General features: G+C 52.5%; 1 protein-coding gene across 1 annotated transcript; it reads right to left on the bottom strand.

Annotated features, from left to right (window-relative positions):
• Positions 1-964: 964 nt before the first annotated feature.
• On the bottom strand, positions 965-4,232 carry LOC111150637 (microtubule associated protein 1 light chain 3 gamma). Its single transcript, XM_022508124.1, has 4 exons — positions 4,175-4,232; positions 4,017-4,072; positions 3,750-3,856; positions 965-1,253 (listed from the first exon to the last, which is right to left on the bottom strand). Exons 1-4 carry the CDS (start codon positions 4,230-4,232, stop codon positions 965-967), a joined length of 510 nt encoding a protein of 169 aa, XP_022363832.1.
• Between the last annotated feature and the right edge of the window lie 8,240 nt (positions 4,233-12,472).

Consider the following 12,472-nt stretch of genomic DNA (forward strand, 5'->3'; position numbering starts at 1 on the left):
AGGAAGTGCTCCAAAAAGGTATGTTGAGTATACACGAGCAAAATTCCTTTCCCGATGAACTCCTATCCATGCTTCAAAACCCAGCTCGAGCTGAACACCCTGCAAAGCCTTCCCTGACAAATACGCTGGAGCTCGCTGCCGAACCAAACATTCACCAACATTTGTTGCCAAGCTCTGCTGCGCTCCCCATTTTGCGAGTCTCCGCCACAGGCTGAGCCGGTGAACGTGGGCTCCGCAGCTTGGCAGCCAGCTGGAACGCACGGAGTAACCCCCTCAGATGGGGGCTAGTGCAGAGAGTGAGGAGTGCGGGCAGCTTCCAAAGCCAGACTCCCCGGGCTCCCATCCCAGCACTCCCGGCTGTGTGTGAATTTGGAAACGATTTTTGACCTTTCTGGGCCTCCGTTCGTCATTGTGTCCTGAAGATCACAATAATCAGCCACAGAGGGTTGCGATGAGGGTGCCTGGCACGCCGTAAACAAGCACAGGCTTTCCGTGACTTTATACTGAACAGGGCATCTTAGGCACAAACACACAAAATACAATCTAAGAGGAAATAAGCAAGTCAGGTGAACACAGTGGAAACACAGCGATCATCTCTGTAAGGACACAGAGGAGGGCCCCCACCCCCAGATGAGCCTGTTCACACCGGCTCCACGTGGGGGTCCACAGGGACCCGTCCACCGCCCGAGGGTCCCTGTGACCGAGCCCACGTGGGACTCCTTCCCACATGGGGCTGAACTCAAGCTCCCCAAGGGCCTGCCGGCTTCCACCACCAAAGCCACTTAAAATCCATCCCCAGCTCATCGCAGAAAACCATCACACAAGCTCACTGTTTCTTACTCGGAAGAGACTCAGTAGGTACAGAATTCCCAGGAGCCACCCACTGTCTCAGAGGGCACAAGAGCAAGGAGCCCCACAAAGATACCGGGACAGCCGGACCTCCTGTCATGGGGGGCGTTGCCGATCACAGATGGGCAGCGTGGCTCCCTGGATGGCCCGACACACACGCAGGAGGTGGTCCATCCCTCCACGGGTTCAAGGACTGGTTCCTGACATGTTCTGGAGAAGATGGCAGGGTCCGCCCTGACCCCGAGCAGCCGAACATCTCCTGGGAGGCGTAGGTCACGTACACAAAGCCGTCTTCGTCCTTGTAGTCCCTGTAGACTTCTGCCATGGTCACACTCATGCTGACCAGGCTCTTGTTGTTCACCAGCAAATAAAAGGCTTCAGTGGCCCCGAGGACCAGGCGGCTCCTGGATGGGGAGGAAGGAGAGGGCAGGAAGGGAAAACTTTAAAGGGGCAGGGAATGGGCCCCTGACCCAAGGCCGGACCTAACCTCTGTTTGTCGCAAACACGTCTACCCAAGGAGCCCACCTCACCGCGCGAGTGCACGGTCCTCAAACTTGATAGTTCCCCATAAGGGCTGTTGAAAGTGCAGATTCCTGCACTCCACACACAGAGGTTCTTTTAAAAGTTTTGTTTGTTTATTTGTTTGTCTGAGAGTGTGTGAACAAGCAGGGGGAGGGGCAGAGGGAGAAGTAGACTCTCTGCTGGGCACAGACTCTGATGTGGGGCTCCATCCCTGAGATCATGACCTGAGCCCAAGTCACATGCTTATCTTAACACACTGAGCCCCCCAGGCGCCCCTCCAGACCCAGGGATTCTGATTCAGCTTGCGGGATCATGACCCTCGGGAAGACTGAAATGCTCCCTACTCCTTCCCTTCAGATTTAAAAGACCATTAAGTACTCCCAGTTGGGCCGAAAAGGCAAGGCCATCCTATCACTAACTAGGAGACATCTCAACACAAAAATGCTAAGCGAATAAGCCGGTCTTTGCTCTGAAACTCAAGGTCTATACATCCCCGGACATACAAAGGCGATTACAGTATCTCCCAGCATCTCACTGTTCAGCAGCCTTGGGATGACATTTGGGAAGGTTGCTGCTCTTTCTCCACCTGCCACCTCTCTTCCCCTCTCAAGGAGAGGGAGAAGCGGCAAAGTTCAGTTGGACGTGCTGTAAATGTCAAGGTCAGTCTGGGGCCTGGCTCATCCTGGGGTGGAGGACAGCATGACCATGGGGACACCCAGGCAAGGGTTCTGTCTCCCTGCGACACCTTCCGCTTGCTTGGAGACGCAGGCACTGCCTGCGCTCTCTGGTCTCAGAGCTTTGGACTTTCTGAGCTCGGTCTAGGTGGCTGTGGGACACAGGTGGCTGGAAACTGACTAATTTGACAACCAGATAATCCCTCCCAACATAGCCCCATGTTCAGCTTTGACAATTGCATGGGTGTTCGGGGTTAAAGAGGTGGCTGTACAGTGGAAACGGGTGGATCTGGGACAAGTGCATGACCTTTCCTAGTGTGCATGACCTTCCCGAGTTGGCATGCCCACCTCCTATCTTTTGCCTTTTCCTTCTCCCTCCCTCCCTCCCTCCCTTCCTTCCTTCCTCTCTCTCCCTTTTACTTCCTTTCTCCTTCTCACTCTCCCTTCTTTCCTTCCTTCCTTCTTTTTTTTCTTTAAGATTTATTTATTTATTTATTTGAGAGAGAGAGCGAGCATGAGCAGGAGGGATAGAGGGAGAGGGAGAGAATCCCAAGCAGACCCCCATCAAGCATGGAGCCAGCGCAGGGCTCGATCTCACAACCCTGAGATCCCAAACTGAGTGGAAACCAAGAGCTGGACACTTAACCACCCAGAAGGCCCGCCATGCTCTCCTTCAGTGAGGGTTTTGGCATCCTCCCCTGGAGAAGGGGGTTGGGGGCAGGGATTTTTGTCTGTTCTGTTCAATGTTACAAAGACAGAGTCTAGAAAGAACAGAGAACATAACTGATGCTCACTAAACGTCCTGGAGCACCCAGTGTTGGGATGGGGCGGGGATCAGGGCTGGTGGAAAAGAGAGGATGACCCCTGTGTGGAAAGGAGAAAAAGAATGGCTCTCAGAGCTGAACGGGTTGTTTCTGAGGGAGGTGGGGAGGGATGTAATCCTAACGTTCCCTCAGCCGCTCTGTTCACACCCGGCCAACGTCGGCTTCCCTGAGGAGAGGGGATCAGGATGCTCTTACACAACTCATCAGGACAAACGCACACTCGTGCTGAATCCTTGAAGACACGAGCAGCCATGCGGTGTGCAAGGGCAGGCCTCTCCGGACTTTCCAACCCGTGAAGAATCACCCCCCCCCAGGGTTTGCATTCACATTAGCCCCAAATCATTTTTATTGAAGCCGTGTGTCGGGTGACACTACTTAACCCTGTTAAGCTTTAAAAATGCCTCCATTTTCTTTGCTGTGTCTTAGCCCCAGGGAGGAGCACGTGTGGGGAAGCCTTCCCTGTCCTCCCTCCCAGAGTCTGAGCAGTTCAGGGAATATTTGCCTTTGGAAGAGGACCCCACTCCCCCACTTTAAAGGTACTGTGTCTCTCCTGGGAAAGTGCAGACTGGGTTTTAAGCAGCGTGTGGAAGAAAGGATCTTCTGGACTCGTTCCAGAGCCAAGACGACCTCCGAACCTCTTAGAAAAGTCAGCGGCTCTTACTCTCTTCACACTTGTTGTCCGTGCGGTTCTCGCACCTGTATAAGCTACAGCATCTTTCCCACGGCACCGTTCCCCGGGAACTGCAGACTCTAAAAGGCGAGTCACCTTTTAGAAACCTCTTCTCTCTCTTCAGAACGCCCCGAGCCTCAGAACCAAACCAACTAACAAAGCAAACGGAAAAAACCCAGCACACTCCCCGACGTTCACTTTGGCACCTACCGGACGACGCTGAGGAACTGGGTCATGGTCAGCTCCTGCGGGACCAGGAACTTGGTCTTGTCCAGCAGAGGCAGGAACTTCTCCCCGGGGTAGCGCTCCACTATCACCTGTCAGAGGGTCAATTCCTAAGAATGTGACTCTGAGCTCTCACCATCTTAGAAACTCAGAACAGGGAGAGACAGTGGGGTGTCCCCCCTGCTTTTTTTTTTTTTTTTCTTTTCAAGGGACAGGGTATACTCCTCTTCAAAAAGCCCAATGGAGTCTTACCGGGATCTTGTTTGGGAACTTTGCCCGGATTCCAGCAACTTCCTCTTGTCTGGTTGCTATGAATATTTCAAAGACAAAAGAATAAGTAAATGGCAAGAGAAGTCTGTAATCTCTTCCCTCTCTCTGGCGACCCAGACAGCTTCCCTTAAGAGTTTTACCTAAACTCTTCCTCTGCTTGAAGGGTCTGAGGCTTTGGATTTTCTGTGGAGTCTGCATTTTGTGCAACAGCTGTGCCTGTGTCTGACTTAAAAAAAAAAAAAAATCCCCACAACCAGGACCTAACTCATTCCTCCAGCTGCTTCCAAACCGCCCACAGGAGCCTAAAGGAGGCCCTTATGTAGGGCTGTGTGACATCAGGCCTCCTCAACCCGCCCTCCCCTCCCCCTCCCCGGGCAGGAGGAGGTCAGTCCCAAGGGTGGAGACCGGGTGGAGACCTGCACTTGCTGCTCAGACAAAGTCACTTTGCTCGCGATCAGCTCAAGATATTTCTTTGCTGGAGACACGAAGGGTCACAGTAGAATCAGTGGCTGCGTCATCCAACAGCTACATCTGGGCGAAGGACTCTGGAGAGGCCAAACAGTGGTTCGCTAGGAGCCTTCTCGTGCTTCAGGAGGGAACCGTCTTGCCGGCGGGCCTGGACTGGGCTACATGACCCCCACAGCAGTCCTGGCCAGTTTTCACGGAGAGAAACATACTCAGAAAGGTACAGGCATTTGTGCAAAGTCACACAGCCAGCAAGAGAGGCGGCTGGGATTAAAGCTCTCATTTGGTACAAAGTAGGGCACACTCCCATGTAGGCTGGAGTTTTATCTTCTCTGCCGTGGAGGGGGGAAGGAAGCCCAGCGACCGCCCCCCCCAACAAGATCTCCCTTCAAGAGATAAGAAACAGAGGCCCATAGAGGCTAACTGGTTTGCCTGGGATCCAGCGGTTTGTAAGAGGCGAGACGCAGATCTCCCAGGTCCCAGCGTCCAGGGTTTGCTTCCAGAAACTTATGCACATCCAGGCTGACCTCAGGACTCCGAGTGAGCAGATGGTTTCCGCTTCCCACGCCGACTTCCCGGCAGAGTACGGCGGCAGTGGGGTCCTCCAGTGAGCAGAGAGCGACCGGAAGGAAGGTGATGGCAGGTTCTCCACGTTTGCTTCGAGAATCCGAGCGTGAATCTCAGCACTTCGGTTAATCCTCAGGAAAGGACATCGAGTGATTAAATGGTGGCGTCATCCTCTGTCTTTAAAAAGGGCACATGCGCTCATGGGGCTGGGAGAACAAGGGGAAGGTGTGGATGGCACGATCGTAGCCAGGCAGCTTTCAGAAGCACCATGTTGTTGAAACCTCAGGTGCCTCAGGGGCGGGGGGCGCGGGTCCGTGCACCCTCAGCCGGGGCTCGCGGACGTGGGGGCTCCCCCAGACCATCCAGTTCCCAGGACCCACAGAGCTGGCTCCAGGCCTGGCCCTCCCAATTCTCACCTCAATTTCTGATCATAGGTAAATCACTCCACTTTATGAACTATGGTTTTCCTTGTTGCAAAATGATTATTTTTACCTGATTAAAATGGTCTGTTTTACCTAAGGCAGAGTGGCTAAGTGGGAGTTGGATGAACTCATTTATGTGAAGCAGCTAGCGGAGGGCCTGGCCCCAGATCCCACGCTTTCCCCACACCCGCCCTCCCCAAAAGCCAGTCCAGCAACCGCATTGAGGCCTGAAGCCTGAAGGAAATAGCTCTGGATTGGGGCCAGGGGAAAATAAGTCCCAGCTGCAGTGTTCGGTCCATCATTATTAGGACTGAGATGTGTCCTAACTTAGGATATAGTGGGGGCAAAGGGGCAAGAGAACAAGGGACTTGGGGAAAAAAATAAAATAGGGCCACAGTCCTGGAATGTTTTGTCGCGCAAGAGAGTGGGGAGATCTTGTTTTCCTTTGTGCCAAAGCTTCTTTTTTGAGGGGAGCAGGAGATCCGTGGGTGCTGTGGGGCCCCATTGGGCTCCTCGGACGAGGGGCAGGACCAGTCGTCCGGAAGGTGACCAGCGCCAGAGAACATAGCATCGATGCCACAAGGGCTGCAGGGAAGGAGATGGGAAGAGCCGGGGAAGGAGATGGGAAGAGCCGCGAGGTAGACAGCTGGAGGGAGAGCCCGGGCCTGACCCAGAGTCCCAGCTACCGATGTCTTCGTAAGCAAAGCCCAGCTTTCCTCTTCCTAGACCTGCCCCGCGGCAAAGCTTCACGAGCTGGTGAAGGTCATGCTGATTCGCACCCACTGGGCTGGCCGTCCCCGCATCCTCTGACCTGGGGCCTGGGCGGGGGTCCTGGGACTGGAGAGAGCGGGTCAAACGAGACGTTGGGTGGCGGGGGCAGGGGGATGGGGGCGTGGCTAGCAATGGGGGATGAGGAAGACTCGTTTCTCTCCAGCTATAAACACGCCTGTGTCCCACCTTCTTACAATAGCAACCGGCCAGCCTTCCTTTGACTCTACCAGACATGCGGAAGGTCACGGAAAGAACAACTTTGAGAACAGGCTCGGGTCCCAAATCTGGAGCTTCATGTCGTTCATTAGCGATAGGAGTATATGCTCTCGCCCCTCTCCTGGGGTTGTGTGACAGTGAAAGGTGGGGAGCTCCGGATGTCCATGTGCACGTGAGAGGGTACAGTGGGGGCTCAGGGAGCACGGATTCTCCCACTACTCCCCTCCTGTGTTGCCTGTAGCCTGGCCCACTCTGCTCGCACTTCCTGAATCTTCTGCAAGAGCTACCCGAGCTCACTCTTTCCACTGAGCTCACCGCCGGTCTTCTCCCTCTGCTGTGGTCTGGAGTCCGTCCCGACACCAGTGCGTGCTCCTGGGAGGTCAGCACCAATACACACAAGCACCTCTCTTTGATCCTTATTTATGTGATCTTGGATCCATCAGGGTGTGGAATTGTGCAATTTCTCCTTCTGAAAAGTCTCATTTTGGGGGTTCCAAGATCTCACTTTCTTGAGGATTCTTCTCCCTTTTGTCCCCCCACTTCACTACCCCCCACCCCCACCAAACCTGCCAGTTCCCCTTAAGGCTGCTAAGGAGATAAGTGGACTTCCCACTTATCCATAATAAACCCACGTTTATTTATGTGAATAAAAACGTTCACAGAACATCTCTAGGTTGCTTGATCTGTAGTTTTCTGGGGTCTGCTGGAGCTCACGGAAGCCTGTGGAACGGCAGCATACTCGCTGTGTACATTGTCTTCAGTGAGCCCCCCCAACCCTGGATAACTGTGCTTCCAACCCCCTTGCTGCCCTAAGCCCTTGCTGTGTACAAACCTTAGAGCCACCAGTGCTCCTGCGTCTTGAACTTGACATTCCTGCAGTCCAACCTCAGTCCTCATCTTGCCTTATGGGCTTTCCTGGGATGACTTGAATCAGTCCTGAGGAGTGCCCTCAGGTGACTCAGTTTCTTTAATGTGATCACAAGTAGCCTGTCCCCTGCCAAGTGTAGATATGTAGGCTTACAGAGGGACTAGGACAAACCCAAATTGCTTTCCGTCCTGTCCTATGGTGGTCCCTGTCATTCATCCTTCCTGGCTACAAGCTTTTACTCTCGGGGGACAGGTGTGGAAAGTGAAGTGCGAACACCTCGGAGAAGTGGCCAGGGCAGGTGGGAGGGCTTGAGTGGAAGGAAGTCTCCATCAGCGTGTCTGTTTCTGAGAGGGGATGTCCTGGAAGCCTGACTCCTCGAGGGACTTTGCCTGCACTTTGTGGCTTCACAGTGGCCGTGGGGGGTGACGGGAGAGCTGTGTGTTGGGGGGGAGGGTGGCTGCTGCTGCTGCAGGCCCCCAAGACTTCCCCTCCTAGATAAGACTCGTCACATATCCCCTCCTAGATAAGACACATCTGCGAGGTAGACAGAAGTTCAGACTTCATTTCCGTCTATTTTATTTTCTTCATCAAGTGCCTTTTAAGATGCTGCTTACCAATGAGACTTGCTTATCTGATCAACATGGAAGAAAACACTTTATTTTGAGTCAGACCATCAGTGAAAATAGAAGCTTCTAGTTCCCAGTCCCAAATTAGCCACAGAAGGATGACATCACTTGAGCTCAGAATCTGCTTAGTTAGCCTATGAGATCATTTTAATGCTGGAACATTGCCGTCCTGTCCCCAGGACAAAAGGAGCCCCCAGTAGCTATGAAACAACTGAGGGCAAGACCTTGTCTGTCTGTGCAGCCCCAGTACCTAGCACTGAGCCTGGCATATAGGTCATGCTCTATAAAATTAAATGCATTTCTCCGCATGCAAACCGCAACACGGAGCAGTGCCCAGGCACACAGTGGTGGTGTGTGAAACCCCACACGCAGGGACGGCGAACTCATATCCAGGTGTTGGTTACGGTCAGATGAATTGCGACTCCTTCCAGCAGTGAAATGAGGCCGGTGGCGTCTCTGGCTACTGGGTGACCAGTTGGCCTCCCTGAGGACTCTTGCGATCAGGGCTCTGGGCATCGGTGTCGGTCGGGTGATTGGCCGTGGGCCATAGCGCCGTGGGAGCTGGGCCTGGAGAGTTGGAATTCATGCTGCTGGGCCCGTGCCTCGCCTCCATCCCGTGGACTTGCCCGCGTGCATCTTCCTTCACACATTCGCTGTCCTGACTCTGGGGAAAGTGGGTGTTGGTGGCCAACATCAACCAGCTAACTGCCCAAATCATTCTGTGTCCTTGGCTGTCGCATGCTTCCTTGGAGTAGCTGTCTGATGGCATTCTCGTGTGTTATCAAGATCTCCACACTTCACATCTATGCCCATAGGTGCCTCCTCGCGTTTCTTTCCTAGATGTCCTTGTCCCCCTTCTTCGTGTTTTCTTCTTACAGCCCCTGGACAATTAGCCAAGACATTTGCCACCACCCAGAGTCTGTAGGATGAGTGGGCACCCCGCCCAAAGTGCTGTCCGGAAGCAGGACCGCCCCCCACCCCCGTCGACTTCGGGGCTACGTGGATCGGGTTGTAAGGTACGTCAGCTCGCACCGTATCCTGAGCCTACACTTCTGTGGATTAAGTGTAGCCTTCTCCTTCCTGAGTCGGCTGATGGGAAGCAGCCCTCCCCAGCAACGGCCATCAAAGTGAATGAAGGAAGGACGGGGATACAGCGGCAGTGAGTTACACGGGCTCCGGGCTGCCTGCTAATGGAACCTTCTGTGCCCTTGGCTCTGTGGATCTTTTCCTAAAATGTACCCCTTCGGTTTTATTGATTTGATTTAATTAATTTATGTTGTTTGTTTGTTTAAAGATTTTATTTATTTATTTGAGGAGGGAGAGGGACAAGCTGACTCCATGCTGAGTGCAGAGCCCAAAGTGGGGTTTGATCCCACGACCCTGAGATCATGATCTGAGCTGAAATCAAGAGGCAGACACTCAACCGACCGAGCCACCCAAGAGCCCCTCCCCCTTCAGTTTTATGATGGATTGCTGCTGCTTATAACTTTGTGGGTCAGACAAAATCTCATAGTGGCCAGGTCTGGCCACGTTTCCTCTTAATGTCCATGGCCAGCTAAGTTTAAAAGATGAATCATTCTCTATTGCAGATGACATGGCTATGCTTTGGGACCCTAGCAGTCTAAATGGTGACTCTTTCCTTGGGACTGACTATAAGCGACCCAACACAACATCTTTTTCCATCATAGATACCATGAGGTCTATGTGGTCATATGGCCCGAGTCATGGCAGCTGGGGACAAGAGTTCTTTCTTGCTGTGTCTACACTCAAAGCTGGCAACATGTTATGTCTTCTCGTATATTGTAATGTGCAGAATATGCAACCTTTAGAACCCAAAAAGGCAATCAAGCATTGCCTTTCCTTCTTTGTAGTGGGAGGTGTGCTATGGAAGAATTTGTTCTTGACTACGAAGAGGATGTCGAAACATGCCCAGGCCACTGACTCCCTAAAAGCTTCAAGGATTAGGCAAACCCCTGACTCATTGAAGATTTATGTCCCACCTCTGGAAAGCATGTGCCTCTCCTAAAGGCTCCCAGTGTACTCCCTACTTCTTGCTCTTCTGATTGAATCAACATCATATCATTGGTATAGTGGACCTATGACTTGGGACGTCTAGACAATCTTTTTCTCTTCAGACAATAATATGACGGGGGGTGGGGTAGGAGAATTCACATAGCCTGGCATTATCTGCTCCAAGTAAATGCAAAATGTTTTTAGTTCTTTTTAGTAGGGATGGAAAAGAATGCATTTGCAAGACCATGGGCCATATATCATGCATCTGAAGCTATGTCAAGATTCTCCAGCAAATCTCCTACACCTGGCAGAGCAGCTATGGTGGGTCTTCTGTTTGGTTGAGTTTCCAAGAGCCACCCAAGCATCATGGTCGTGGCATCATCTTCTATATTCCTTGCCAGGACATCAAATCCTTGCTATAGGGAAATGCTCTGACGTCAGTAACTTTTCCCTTATCTAGTTGTATGTTCCATGTCTCCCCACCACACATACCTCCCATCCACCACATTTAGAATCAAGACCTATACGTTCTGTCCTGGCTGCAGGGGTACAATTTGTGAGGTCCTGCCCCTCTCCTACTGGCCATCTTGTGCTACTAACCAGGTTTGGGTCACAACTGAAGCAGCTGGCTGATGTCATACCCCGGACCTAGTCATTAGCATACTGGCCAGTGGGATAGGTGTGGCAAATGCTAAGCAGGGACACCTGTTCCCTTGTAGGGTGACTGTCTCTGCATGATCTTCAGGTAAGGGGAGGAACTAGCTTTTACCTGGAAAGAACAGACCCGATCTTTCAAGAGAACCCAGGGGCTCAAGAGTTTCGAATTAATTGACTCAGATGTACCTATTCCAAGTCTCAGGCTCCAGTCCTTCCCTGCCAGGAGACTGGCCTCAGCATACAAACACACCTGCGCTGTGAATTCGTCCTTCTCTGCAGTTCTATTATTCTTGTAATTATGTTGTGGCCCTGATCTTCAGCTCCCTCTGTCCTCTGGCTGAAGGAGAGGAGAGTCTCTTCCTGGGAGGCCATCTGGATTTCATACTTTGCTTTTAATTGATGAGTAATCAACTTGAGCCTTTCTTTTACTTTCTGGACAGCATCATAGCCCCCAGCAATAGCTATGCAACTCCATGGTCCTTATAATTACCCTTTGCTTTTTAGTTCTCAAATGCCTGATACAGTGTGTCTCCAGAGCACCCCTTTGCCTGCCTACTGCCCCAGTGCCTTAGCACCACCACAGCTGGGGGATTAGAGTCTCAGTCCTGGCCTCTCAGCATGCACCACAGGCTTCCTCTGCCACCTGTTACCCTCACTCATGGAACTGTACCACTTGCTCGTCCTTGGGCTGGGGGTGGAAATTAAGATTATAAATTTATGTCCCCTTAATCCATTGTCTTGGTGAATCCCTCTAAAGAGAGATCAAAAGACACACCTGAAGGTCAGAAAGTTTAAGTAATTTGCTCCAGATCATCCAGCTGGTGGGATCTGAGCCTGTGACTATAGCTCCATGACGATGTGTTTGTCATTCTAGAATTTTAAGTTAGCTTAAACTAGAGCCATTGCCGTCACAGGGAAGATGCTCCCTGAAATGTCTCCCTAGCAGCTCCCAGTTCACTGCATGACATTGTATCAGTCTCAGGTGTCCAACGTATCAATCTGAGATTTGTATACATTGCGAAACTGAAGTCTAGTTAACACCCGTCACCTCATAGAGTCACACTTTTTTTTTTAACTTGTGATGAAAACTTGTAAGATTTACTCTCTTAGCAACCTCCCTAATACATACATCATACGATATTTGTCTTTCTCCGATTTATTTCACTTAGCATAATGCCTTCAAGGTGAGGAGTCTCCGGGTTCGGGTTAAGACAGACCCTGCACTGGAATCTTGCCGCGAGACCAAGAACCCGGTCCCCAGCGCTGTTCGCGCACCTGCAGCCGCTGGAAACGAAGGCCGAGCGCTCAGGCTGCGGCCTGCAGGCAGGTTCTTTTTTTTTTTTTTTTTTTTTTTTTTTTTTTTATGTTTATTTTTTTTCAGTGTTCCAAGATTCATTGTCTTTGCACCACACACAGTGCTCCAGGCAGGTTCTTTCTAGATTCTCCGGTGCCCGAGGAAGGAGCCGGGCCCCGCCTCCCCGCCCCGCCCGCACGTGGTTCCTCCGGCTTTAAACCAGCGGCAGGTGTTAGCGCTCGCTCCGGGCCCACCTGCGGAGCGGGACCCGCGCGGGGCTGCTAATGCCTCAGCGGCGAGTCGAAAGGGCAGGGGAAGTCTAATAGGGAGCGGGAGGGAGCCCCGAAACTGGCGGGGAAGGACTGCAGGCCTTGGCGGGGTTGGCGGCGGGGTGGTGGGGAAAGGAGCCGGAGCTCGAGTTCCCAGGGGCCAGCGGCGTCCGCACCTGCTACGCTCAGGGTCCGCCCCGCCCTGTCGGAAACTGGGCCCCGGCCCTGGCGTCTGCTGGGAGCCCCGCTTCTGGCATTTTCGGAAGCTGG

Source organism: Enhydra lutris, unplaced genomic scaffold, assembly GCF_002288905.1.
Source record: "Enhydra lutris kenyoni isolate GAN:26980312 unplaced genomic scaffold, ASM228890v2 scaffoldscaffold24, whole genome shotgun sequence".
In the NCBI taxonomy this organism is placed as follows: domain Eukaryota; kingdom Metazoa; phylum Chordata; class Mammalia; order Carnivora; family Mustelidae; genus Enhydra; species Enhydra lutris.